Source organism: Pseudophryne corroboree, chromosome 2 (assembly GCF_028390025.1).
Source record: "Pseudophryne corroboree isolate aPseCor3 chromosome 2, aPseCor3.hap2, whole genome shotgun sequence".
Classification (NCBI taxonomy): Eukaryota; Metazoa; Chordata; class Amphibia; order Anura; family Myobatrachidae; genus Pseudophryne; species Pseudophryne corroboree.
This window is the reverse complement of record NC_086445.1, coordinates 841,511,546-841,523,872: the sequence shown is the minus strand read 5'-3', so window position 1 is coordinate 841,523,872 and position 12,327 is coordinate 841,511,546. Positions and strand designations below refer to the sequence as shown.

General features: G+C 40.2%; 1 protein-coding gene across 1 annotated transcript in view; it reads right to left on the bottom strand.

Moving 5' to 3' along the window:
* PHEX (phosphate regulating endopeptidase X-linked) overlaps nt 1–12,327 on the bottom strand; it is a 433,913-nt gene that overhangs the window by 30,080 nt on the left and 391,506 nt on the right. The window contains exon 14 of the mRNA XM_063955773.1: nt 8,345–8,448. Coding sequence (XP_063811843.1) covers nt 8,345–8,448 — 104 coding nt within the window. The remainder of the gene's footprint in view (nt 1–8,344; nt 8,449–12,327) is intronic.

Genomic DNA, 12,327 nt, shown 5'->3' with positions numbered 1-12,327 from the left:
CAGGACACTGTGGCCTGCTGGAAGGACAGAGGGACAGACCCAAAAAACAGGACTGTCCCGCAAAAAACGGGACAGTTGGGAGGTATGCTGATGTATGTATTATTCCTTTCAACAGTTACAAGTGTATAGAGGTCTACTCAAACATGCATTATGTAAAATATTGCTTTAATTCATTATGTTTTCCATAAGGATTTTATTCTAAAACTAACATGACCCAAATAGAAAAGTTAGCTCGCCGGTGATAACAAAGCAACTCTATTTTAAATATAGATGCAGTGTCAGACTGCGGTATGAAAAGCCCACTGGGGTAACGCAGTGGTAGCGGCCCATGCTTAGGGGTGTGGTCAGCCAACACAGATTCTTGGCTGTTAGAGAGTGCATGGTCTGGCATTTTATAAATTAAGGGGGATATGTACTAAACAGTGATAAAAGTGGAGAAGTGAGCCAGTGCAGAAGTTGCCCATGGCAACTAATTAGCTGATCTGTATACTTGCATAGTGTGCAAATTATAAATTTTATGTCAATGCTGATTGGTTGCCATGTGCAACTTCTCCACTGGCTCACTTCTCCACTTTTATCAGTGCTTAGTACATGTCCCTAATCGAGAGCAAATTCTGCTAGTACATGCATCTAATGTACCAGATTAATAACAGTAATGCACTGTAGAAAATACACCATAGTCCTGTGTAGTATAATGTAACATATGTATAATGTGTAATTGAAATGCACAGTCTGGAACCTAATCCCTAGGCAGTGGGACCCACCAGGAGTTTCCCCTGTAACCCTGTGGGCCAGTCCGAGCCTGTGTAGATGTGGCCTTATCCAATGCTGGCGCGATGCGTACACACAGGTGAATGCATCGCGGTACCGCCAAGTTGCACCAGGCTGCATATGCTCGCACCTGCGGTTTTAACATGTCATGCATTTGTTTTGTGGGTGGATCTCCGGTGATTCGCATGCTACCATGTGTACACATCGTGGCAGCGTTGGAGAAGGACACATTTGTAGTCAAGGTAAAATGGAAAAACAAAAACAGGCCCATTATGTATTTTTCCTATTTTTCTTAACATACCTTACATTTTTAAGACATAGCGCCTGATTCAATACCGTTTGTAAACTGTGCATGCACTGTGAATGCATTGCGCGTCTGCGAAGGGCAAAATGCAATTGCACTGCTAACGGATTTTGATTGACAGGAAGTATCCATTCATGTGTGGCAACATGGCGTTTGTGGGTGGTAACATGGCATTTGTGGGGAGTGGTTGGGAAAACGCAGGCGTGTCATGGCTGTTTTTGGGGCGTGTATCTGATGTTATCTGTGAGCGCTGCGTTCAAAAACATGGCATCCGGTGCGACTGCATTCTCATTGATTTGAGTATGCTGGGGTCAGCCGCAACTGTTGATGGTGCTCATTTTTTGCATATGTATTGCGATTTTGCTAATGCTTACACAGATTTGCGAAGGCATCAGTGGGCGTCTTTTACCCTTTCTGGGCTGCTCAACACATGCGATTTTCTAGCAGTAGCAGGTTAGTAAAAGTTGCTCATTTATCCTCAATAGCGATCCATAGTGAATCAGACCCATAGACCATAACATTACAATATTATTTAAAAATTATCCTGCAATGACTATAATGATATACAGCAGTATGGTAAATATGGAGAACACAATATACAAAATATTACTCAAACTATCTAATTGGTTCTGATGATATTGCAATGAATAACCATTATGTTATGATGACAGAAGATGTGAGGAATTTTAAGGTGAAAGGTTATGTACTGTACTGTATGAAATAGATTGTGATGAAGACAAACAAGTATATTGTGTAATACAAATAGAGAAGAGGATATTTCATCTCAATATCTGATAAAAAGCCAGCCTTAAAAACAACTGTACAGTTCAATTTCTAATTCTTGTAGTGCCTCAGAGAAACGGATATTAATTAATGAAGCCAAAGCAATTACAAAATTTATGTAACACAATTAATCTGATTAAACATGACTAGCAAATGAGTTGTAGATATTTCTGATTGAATTAAAAATATAGCTGGATGTGCTGTATGAGCAGCGGGATGTAAAAAAAATCCTTTGGGGGATATTTATGAAGCATGGTGAATAGGTAAAGAAAACAGCACCTTAGAATGTAGTCTAAGCAAAATGCCCTGGAAAACAATTTATGCACACAGGGGCTAATTCAGGTTTGTGAACAATGGCCAATGGGGGTCATTCCGAGTTGATCAATCGCTAGCTAGTTTTAGCAGCCGTGCAAACGCTATGCCGCCGCCCATTGGGAGTGTATTTTAGCTAAGCAGAAGTGCGAATGGTTGTATCGCAGAACTGCTACAAAAAATGTTTGTGTAGTTTCAGAGTAGCTCAAAACCTACTCAGCGCTTGCGATCACTTCAGACTATTCAGTTCCGGATTTGACGACACAAACCCGCCCAGCGTTTGCTCAGCCACGCCTGCATTTTTCCTGGCATGCCTGCGTTTTTCCACACACTCCCTGAAAACGGTCAGTTGCTACTCAGAAATGCCCACTTCATGTCAATCACTCTGTGGCAAGCAGTGAGACTGAAATTCATCGCTAGACCCTGTGCAAAACTACATCGTTCGTTGTGCCCGTACGCATAGTGCCACATATGCATGTGCAGAACTGCCGATTTTTAGCCTAATCGCTGCACTGCAAACAAATTCAGCTAGCGATCAACTCGGAATGACCCCCAATGTTCATGCAATTGAGCAATGACAACAATGCGCATGCACAAGGCTGCTGCTGTGATTCCACTTGCACAAAGAACGTTGTTGCAGAGTGATTGACAGGAAGTGGCCATTTGGAGGAGTTATCGGGCAGTTTAAAAGGAGTGGTTGGAGAAATGCAGGTGTCATGAACGTTTTTGAGGCGTGTGACTTCTGATGGCTGTGTGATCGTACGTGCAAATACATGGAATCTGAGTCGCTACTGCTGTTGCCAGTCTGCAGACCAACCCTTAGCTTTGATGGTCTCCATAATAGCGTATAGTTTGCTAATGTGTACAGTAATTGTGGTTCAGCTTTCAATGAACCCGGTGGGCCTCTCTCTTCATCCCTGGGCGGCAGCTTCACTTGATAACATTAGTCACTCTGTAGCCAATTTCATTTGTATACAAACATGAATTAAGCCCATAGTTATAACCAAAAGCCAAATTTAGGGAAACGATACTGTAGCTGGCTAAGGATGAATAAACAGGATAAGATAAAGTTCAAGAAAAGTCAATGAGTCAAACAAATATAAAAGAGACACTTTGCAATACAGAAGTATCAAGCACAATAACCTGATGTTTCAGTAAAAAGCACATTAAACTGACACTTCAATAGGGAATAATGATCACAATCCCAAAGAATTACACTGCAATGATGTAACTAAGGTGCATGTAGGCATACAGGACACCTGTGCACTTAAGGTGATGCAGTAAAATGTACAGTATATGCATAGATATGGTTAGTAGCCTGAAGTACAGATCAAATGATTTGGAGAACTCAGACTGCAGTCTGGAAATAGATAAACTGCTATTTTACCCAGACATTACAAATCCATTGGCCTAGAAATTGTACTTTAGGCTGTACAAACACAAATTCAAAATCTTGGCACAAAGGCTACTGAAAGACAATTGCTGCAAAACATTCTTCACATATTCATGTTAACAGGAGATAAATAAAACAAAAGAAATGTACAGACATAACTACAAATTTCTAGATCAAATCAACAAAAACACTTATTCAAATGAGTACAGTTACTGTACATTCCTGACGCACTACTGAAATCAGAATGCATTGCTAGGTATTCATAATATTTGAACTGACTGTATTCTTTAATTATTCATTCCTGCTCAATATAGTTTTAGGCCCTTAAAAGATTCAAAGATTTAGTTATACAGATCAGTGATAACTGACAAAAGAGAAAGTTCTTTACAGTATGTTGAGTTTGCAATAATTAAAAAAAAACAACTTTGCATTTTATTGTAATGTGTAATTGTCCAATAAAATATTTTTGAAAAAAATATATATATTTTGACCTGCAAATGTGTGCAACAATGATATGAGAAGCAGCCTATTAAAATAACAGGGGTTTTGGCCACCCCCCAAAGAAGAACATATAAATAAAAAGTAATGTTCCAATCTGGTGCTAACCAGTTTGCACAAGGGACATTAATGTTTCACCAGAGTGTGATAATAAACATACATATGTGGTGCCCAAGTCTTTAGAAAATGCTTCCCTTTCAAGGGTTCAGTCTTTTACTCTGTGAATACGAGTACATACATTTGATCCTCTAGGAGTTCAGTCCCCAATACACCAATAGTTCAGCCCAAGCTTCTTTTCAATGTGAGAGTTTGCAATAAAATCAAGGAACTGTCCATTTTCTGGAGAAATAACCATAGCCAGCTCGATAAATGCATTAATGAATTAAAACAAATGTATGGACTGTACTTTAATAGAGGGTATACAGTTAAAGAAACAAGATTGTCTTAAGGGAAGGTTGATTAAGTATGAGTGAAATCAAACTTTGAGGTTGGGTCTGATGTTGTGAGCATATAAGTGTATTGGTAATGACTGATGTGTTGCTGTTTCCAATGGAACTGGGGAGGAGGAGTGATTTATTTATGTGATGGTTTTGATTTTGTCCTTTGGAAGTTAGTATCTTTGTTGTTACTATAACTTCTGCTTGTGGATAAAATTGATTTTGACTTAGGGATGGTCATCAGTAGAGGCAGATTTTACTGTATGTCCAGTAAAATCTGTAAAATCTGATAATCGCAGGGACTCCCTACTGGTCTCACCCTGGGAGTGTCAGTCACAACAGCAATAGCAGGGTGAGCCCTTCACATGGGAAGCCATTCACCTGCAATTACGTCACCACTATCTAGCTTCTCATGGTTGCTGCCGATGCAGTCCCTAGTGCTTGTTTCTTTCATTTCATGTCTGTCATTCTACCCTCTCTTTTTTTCCTCTTTTGTTTTCCTCTGTCATCTTTCTCCTTACCCGTCATACAGCTTAATCATTCCCACAATTTTCCCAATAGCTTCTGGGATGAGTCTGATCAAACCCAGGAGATGCTGTGACTGTGAGTAGCTGTGCTGCTGTGAGGGTGACCATTCCAGATAGCCTTCATCTCAGAGAGGTTCACTACTCTCACCATTTCTCTGTCCTCCATTTTCCAGAATTGGGGCTGTGAGGAATGGTATTCATGGCCTTGACCGCCCGTGTGTGTGTTCTGGTGATAGGTGCATGGTCATTGCATGCACCAGGTTGTGTGCAATGCAGGAGAGTAGTTCTTCATGCAGCTATGCTACAGGTTCAAGCTGTTCCTTTACAAGGTACCCCATGGTTCTTGATCCTCTCCTGCTTGGTTAGTGTAGAGTAGAGGGTTGTGAGAACAGGAGGAAAGAGGACCCCGCTCCTAGCAGTTTACAATCTAGGGAGATGGGGGGAGACAAACAGGTGACATGAGGAAGGTGGCTTGCTGGTAGGAAGTAAGCGAGGCAGAAATGGCCAAGGTATGAGGCAGAGAGTTGGGAAAGTGGCCTCAAGACTAGGATATATCATGCTCACTTAAACTTAGGACCTGTATGGGAGTTTCTATTGTATAGCAGCCATAGCTAAAGTTTTGGCTTGGTTTTCATTTTCAACAAAATTAGATAATTTTCTATTGATAATTCCAGGAAAACTCCTGCACCTGACCTGTACTGAATTGAGGTATTTAGCCTACCATTACTGAAAAAGTTTGAAAGGTTTTGTATGAAACATAGGAGAAATTTTTTTATTTATTCAAATTAGAACCTGCTCCACACCCTCTTGGTGCCCTTGGGTATAAACTGGTAATGTACTTATGTCCTGGTCAAATACAAACCCACTGGACAGAAATCCAAAATCTTTCCAGAGAGGCTTAGTGAATTTTCAGTTTTGCATAACCGATGGCAATTTCTTTCCAAATGGTATGAAGTATTGTGTGAATATGCTCCATGGCTCACAGCCCTGCCACTATGACCAATCTCAGTTCTACTTAATGCACTGCCATTTGGAAGGTTGTAGTTTTCTCACTTTCTAAAATGTCTTCTTTAACTATTCTCTTGTTTATTTCTCTACCATCTGGGATTGTAGGAACACACTGCAGATGTTGGTAGCCAACATCATGAATAGAAAAGTAATCTTTCAATTAGATTAGATTAGATTTTTGTAAGTATACTAACCTACTGTGATTTCTTATGCCAGATAGGATCAAGCAGTAATGGGAATATGTTCTGTGTTCAGTATTCTAAATAAGGAATAATTACTCAAATTTTATGAAGCCCAGCCCAGCTGCTAATGTTATGCTTGTGGCCAAATGGCAAGGCCTCAAATTGCAGATGCTATATTTCTTGAAACTGAAAATGCTGATCATCAAGCGCAAGAAATTTGGGCTGTATTGGTGCAAACTATAGGTTGATGCATAGGAGATATGGCCTTCAAATTGAATGCAAATGAGTTTCCATGGATCTTTACAAAATTTGTTGTCTTCATTGATCCCATCTCATGTGTTCACAAAATAGTTGACAAACTATTGTATTAATCAAGGTCCGAGATCATTTGTTCTGAAAATCCTTTAAGAATTTTCTCAAGCACTTGATGAAAGATTTAAAAGCTTAAATTGTGATTCATATGCTACTCTTCAAGTCCAAGGGCCACTTTTTCAACTGGATCTTTGAAATGGTAACCACCATCTAAATGTAGTACTGTACACAGAGCCAGACAGGACAACAGAACTATGGGCATAATTCATACCTGATCGCAATGGGCAAAGCCATGTGCACTGCAGGTGGGGCAGATTTAACATATGCAGAGAGATTTAGATTTGGGTGGGTTATTTTGTTTCTGTGCAGAGTAAATACTGTCTGCTTTATTTTTACACTGCAATTTAGATTTCAGTTTGCCCATTAGAGAAAAATTTTGCTTCTACGATCAGGTCTCAATTAGGCCCAATACAATTTTAGCAGTTAGCACTATACACCTTTAGTATATTTTTCCACTTCTTTGAACCTCCAAGTATATTGTACATCCATAACATGACGCAGACTTCGGGGAGCAGACCTAGAACTCAGAGTTAACTGAGCTCTGTATTAATCCATGTGGCTTGGAATCCAGGTAATAAACACTCTTGTCAATGATTAATGAACTATTACACAAGGTAGCCAAGCAAGTAGAACATAATAGAAAGAACATTTGTAACTACTTTACTGATTATCCCAAAATCAGCATGGCATGATGCCTCAGTGTGGTTCTATGGAATCTGGTCTTCCACTCACATAAAATCCTAATAGAACTGTAATAGAAAACTCCCAGTAGGAGGCCTTCTGTCTTATTTATATTTATACCAACCTTAAAAATTTTATATTCTCATTATAATTTTAAAATAACATTCATAATTTATTTGCTTAATGCAATCATTAAATAAAAATGGATTTTGTTTCCAAGGCCTGTTCTAGTCAGAAAGCAGCTTCACTTTCCTCTAAAGTGCAGAGAACCAGGTGATTCCAGTGAATTTTTCATGGAAACCAGCATTTTTTAACAGCTGCCAGGTATTAGTTAGCTACTCCCAAAACATTGCCAATCATTGCCAGTGTGATATCAAATTACTGTCTATAATATATTCAATTGCAATTGCAGAAATACAGCATCATTAAAGATTATGAAAGTATAAAGGCAATGCGGTCAATTTACCTACAATCAAATCCCAACAGTCAAAATACCAACAACCATTGACTGATGGTCAAAATCCAGACATGGTCAAAATCCCGATATGGTCAAAATACCAACATTTAAAATATCAACAAGGTCAAAATACCGACATTTAAAACGTCGACGGGTCAAAAAGACAACATGAGTTTTTCATGAATTTTTCATTGAAACCGACTTGTTCATACTTTACCATCCCAGTTTACCTGGAGGGGGAATATAATAGTGTGCTGAGTGCAGCATGGCAAGCTCAGCGAGCAATATGAGGGGACGCTGGACACTTATACGGTGTCCATGTCGACATATGTTGACATACACACACAAAAATGAAAAACTTGTGTCGACTTTTTGGCCTGTCAAAATTTCAAATGACAGCATGTTGACCTTGTCGTATATTAAGTGTTGGTATTTTGACCTTGGTGGGATTTTGACCGTCGTCGGGATTTTGACCTTCAGGATTTTGATTGTAGGTACTGTATTTCATACTAAACTCGTGTAAAGAATGCAACTATGCTTACAGTATTTGCAAACAAAACCAGTGGCATTCAAAATACATTTTAATCAAATTGTAGAAATTAAATTACCTATCACTTACTCTTTTTTAGGAACTTCTTTCCTTAGCCAGTAGAATTCAGATTGTGATAGAAAGTGCAGTGTCTGCAGTATGTTTCCGAAATAGTCTGACTCTGAAAATTTTAACTGCATAGGAAAGATGAATAGTCCATTTTAAAATATTTATAAGCAAAACAAGAAATGCATCATCTGTATTGGCAATTCTATGTACCTGATGAAGGAATATTAATATTTGAACAGAAGTAACCTTCAACTGTATCAAGAGAATATCTAGGTTCTCTACCAAACACAAACATTTAAGGACAAGAAAATCAAGAGATACTGTACAGTAGGTATAACTAAGACATAATAATTAAAATGTAGTAAGTGGTGTTTCCTGTCGAAAAATAGATTTAATGAAAAAAATGAATAAATAAAAAAACTGAATATAAAGTGTTAACTATATACATGAGTCATTTTTGATCAAGTTTAACAAGGGATTTTTATTTTTATGTATAAGGTCTAAGCTATCTTGGGATGGTGTATCTTTTTAAATGTGAACACTTAAATAAATGACAGGTCACGTTGAAAGGAAATTTGGCCTTTTTTTTACATGTGACTAGTAACTGCTTAATGTCTGGGCTTGTTGCAGGAGTCCTAATTATAAAAATGTGGGATCTAAAGATTTAATATTATGGCTGGTTAGCTGAAGGGAGATCTACAGGGCTCACTAATTGCCTGGCTTTCCATATTTCATGCACCTATTATTTTCTTCAAACAGGGCAACAACAGTCCAGAATTCGAACAGTCAGCAACTGTGTATGGCAGCAGTGACAGGTAGTGAAAGCTGGAAGAATACATAGGTGAGATCAGGAAAATGGCCCTCATTCCGAGTTGATCGCTCGCTAGCTACGTATAGCAGCCGTGCAAATGCATAGTCGCCGCCCACAGGGGAGTGTATTTTCGCTTTGCAAGTGTGTGAACGCCTGTGCAGCCGAGCAGGTACAAACACATTTTGTGCAGAACAAGACCAGCCCTGTAGTTACTTATTCTGTGCGATGATTGCAGCGACGAAAGTCCCGGAATTGACGTCAGATACCCGCCCTGCAAATGCCTGGACACGCCTGCGTTTTTCCAAACACTCCCTGAAAACAGTCAGTTGACACCCATAAACTCCCACTTCCTGTCAATCTTCTTGCGATCGGCTGTGCGAATGGAATCATCGCTATAAGCAGTGCAAAACAGCGATGCTCTTTGTACCCATACACCACGTGTGTGCATTGCGCCCCATACGCATGCGTAGTTTTGCCATTTTTTAAAATGATCGCTACACAGCGAACATCGGCAGCTAGCGATCAACTCGGAATGACCCCCCCCCCCATATGCCAACTGTCCTGATTTTGGCTATGTAGTATACCAATGTGTACTCATATCTTTGCTGCAGTCATGCCAAACAGCCCATTGCGAAGCGTCTAGTGCCATGAGACTCTGCTAGAACCGGGCATCTATGCTGCATCCTTTTGATCAAGCTAGAAAGCACCAGCATATTGTGCTGATTAATTTGATATGCGTCACTTGTACATCTGTGTGCGACTGAGTCTCTGAACCTGCATACATGCTACAATATAGCAGCCATGGCTGTTATCCATGCCAAGTTTTGTTGTGCTCTGTAACAGAGGTGTATCTAGAGACGGGAACCAGTGTGCAGTCACTTTGTGTGGACCCCCTCCTCTCCCGTAGCCGGCAGCGCTGCAGTTAGCGCTCTGAGTACTGAGACTCTGGCACAGTGCCAGTGTCTACAGCGCATGCGCAGTATTCTGAAAAAAATGACCATCATGCCATTTTTTCGGAGTCCTGCGCATGTGCTGTAGACTATGGCACTGTGCCAGAGTCTCTAGTGCTCAGTGCACTAGCAGCGGCGGTGCCGGCTACGGCAGAGGAGGGGGTCCACACATGGTCATCGATGGACGCCAAAAGAGGTAAGTAGAAATGGGTGTATCCTAGTCGCATCGCGTTACGACTGGGACACAATTTCAGCAAAAAAGACATCCAATGCTAGCAGAGTTGCACAGGACCTGTCAGCTCACTCGCGCCAGCATCTCATGTTGCATGTCATATTAAAGCTAGATGTATGAGAACACATCTGTATATTTTGAATGATTGTTCCACTCAGTAAGGACTTTGTTCTGCCTGCAAGGACAGTTGCAGGGTACACCGCACTTAATTGCTTTGCTATTTATGAGTGAGCTGCACCTGCCCAACTGTAGTGCAAGTAGCATTGGTAGTGTATTTGAAAATCGGATGGAGTTGGAGAGTCATCTAGCATTGACTAAAATTATAGCCAAATCCCCTGTATGATGGTTATTCCACTCTGGTGACATTAAGCAAAAGCCCTACTCTAGAAATAATTTGTTTTCCCCAGAGAGAGTGTTATTTTGGAGTGTGATATAGTAGGCTTAATACTGAGGATACTAATGCCCAGATTTATCAAGCCTTGGAGAGTGATAAATTGCATGGTGATAAAGTACCAGCCAATCAGCTCCTAACTGTCATTTTTCAAACACATGTAAGTTAGGAGCTGATTGGCTGGTACTTTATCACCGTGCTATTTATCACTCTCCCAGGCTTAATAAATAGGCCCCTAAGGCCAAACTCCTCTGGAAACACAAGCAACATTGTGCATTAATCTCTAACACTGAGCTAGCAATATCCATGATAAATCATTTACCTCTCAAGATTTCAGTACATCACTATACCCCAAGATTTATTTTCATATACCGTACAAGCTGCAATACATTTTCTTCATGCCAATAAAAGAAAATTTGTCTCCTGCGGCTTGTTGTGTACTAATCATTCACATAGTCTATTTGCAAGAGTTCTCCCTTTATTAAGTGTCATTTATATGATTTGCTTTCAAACCGATTGCTTAACACTTTTGTTGCAGCTGGTTTAATGGCTCATTGCTGAGCTAGCAGTTTGTATTTTCTAAGCTTTACTGCTGATGATAAAAGGAGTGGGGGAATTTTAGCAATAATAGAACTAGACATTAGAGAGTGTGACTTATCCTTTTATCCTTGACATACGAAGAGGTTAAGTGAAGCACAACTGACAGATATCATCACAGTGGCATCAGTAAACAGCGCATGATGACAGCCCTAAACTTGTATAGGTGCTGTCACTTTAATGTTATCATAAGACGCCCAGTATCAGCTGTAGATGCTGCTACGCAGACACCACTGAGGTAAGCATCTTGCTGTATTTAATTTACTTGTCCATTTTTATACAATTTTTTTTTTTTAAAGAATAATTATCATGCTTAATAGTTGTTTATATATTAACTCCATTTAAATGGTATAAATGTTGATTCCTACTCTGGGGCAGGGCCAGTGGTATCACTGTTCGCAGGGCCGTATTTTTGTATGGGCAAAATGGGCACTTTGCCAAGGGACACATGAGTATAAGGACCTGAGACTGATAGCTGAGGGACCCCTCTTTCCAGGGGTACCAGATTTTTGAACATTGGCACTAGGGAGCCGGAGAAATCTGCCTTCAAAGCAATGGTCCCCATCCAAGCCTGTTAGTTGCTCTTCCCAGCAAGATATCTCGTGTTCTGTCTGACTTGGAGTTTTTCTGAGGGTATACTCCAAAAACTGTGACTCTCCCCTTTTAGTGGACACTGGCAGCTTGTCTCTACTATGCCCAGAACCAGAGATATCAGCCTTCAAGCAGCTGGTCCCTGCTCCAGCTCCACACGCCTGGAATGCAGTTTTATATTTTCGTTGGTGGATTGCTCTGGCTCCTGAACTCTGATCCCCACGTCCCTAGTACTACCACAAAGGTGGGACTCTCTAGTTTCTTATTCCATTCAAAGCTAAGAAATCTACTTCTAGGAATTTAAGATATCTGCAGTCAAGCAAGTTTCCCTCCCCCTTCTACAATTTAGTGTTCTCCCTCCTGCCCCATCTCCCACCATCTCTGCAGTAAAGGAGTAATTAGCAAAAATTACTGCTCTAGGTCCTACATGCT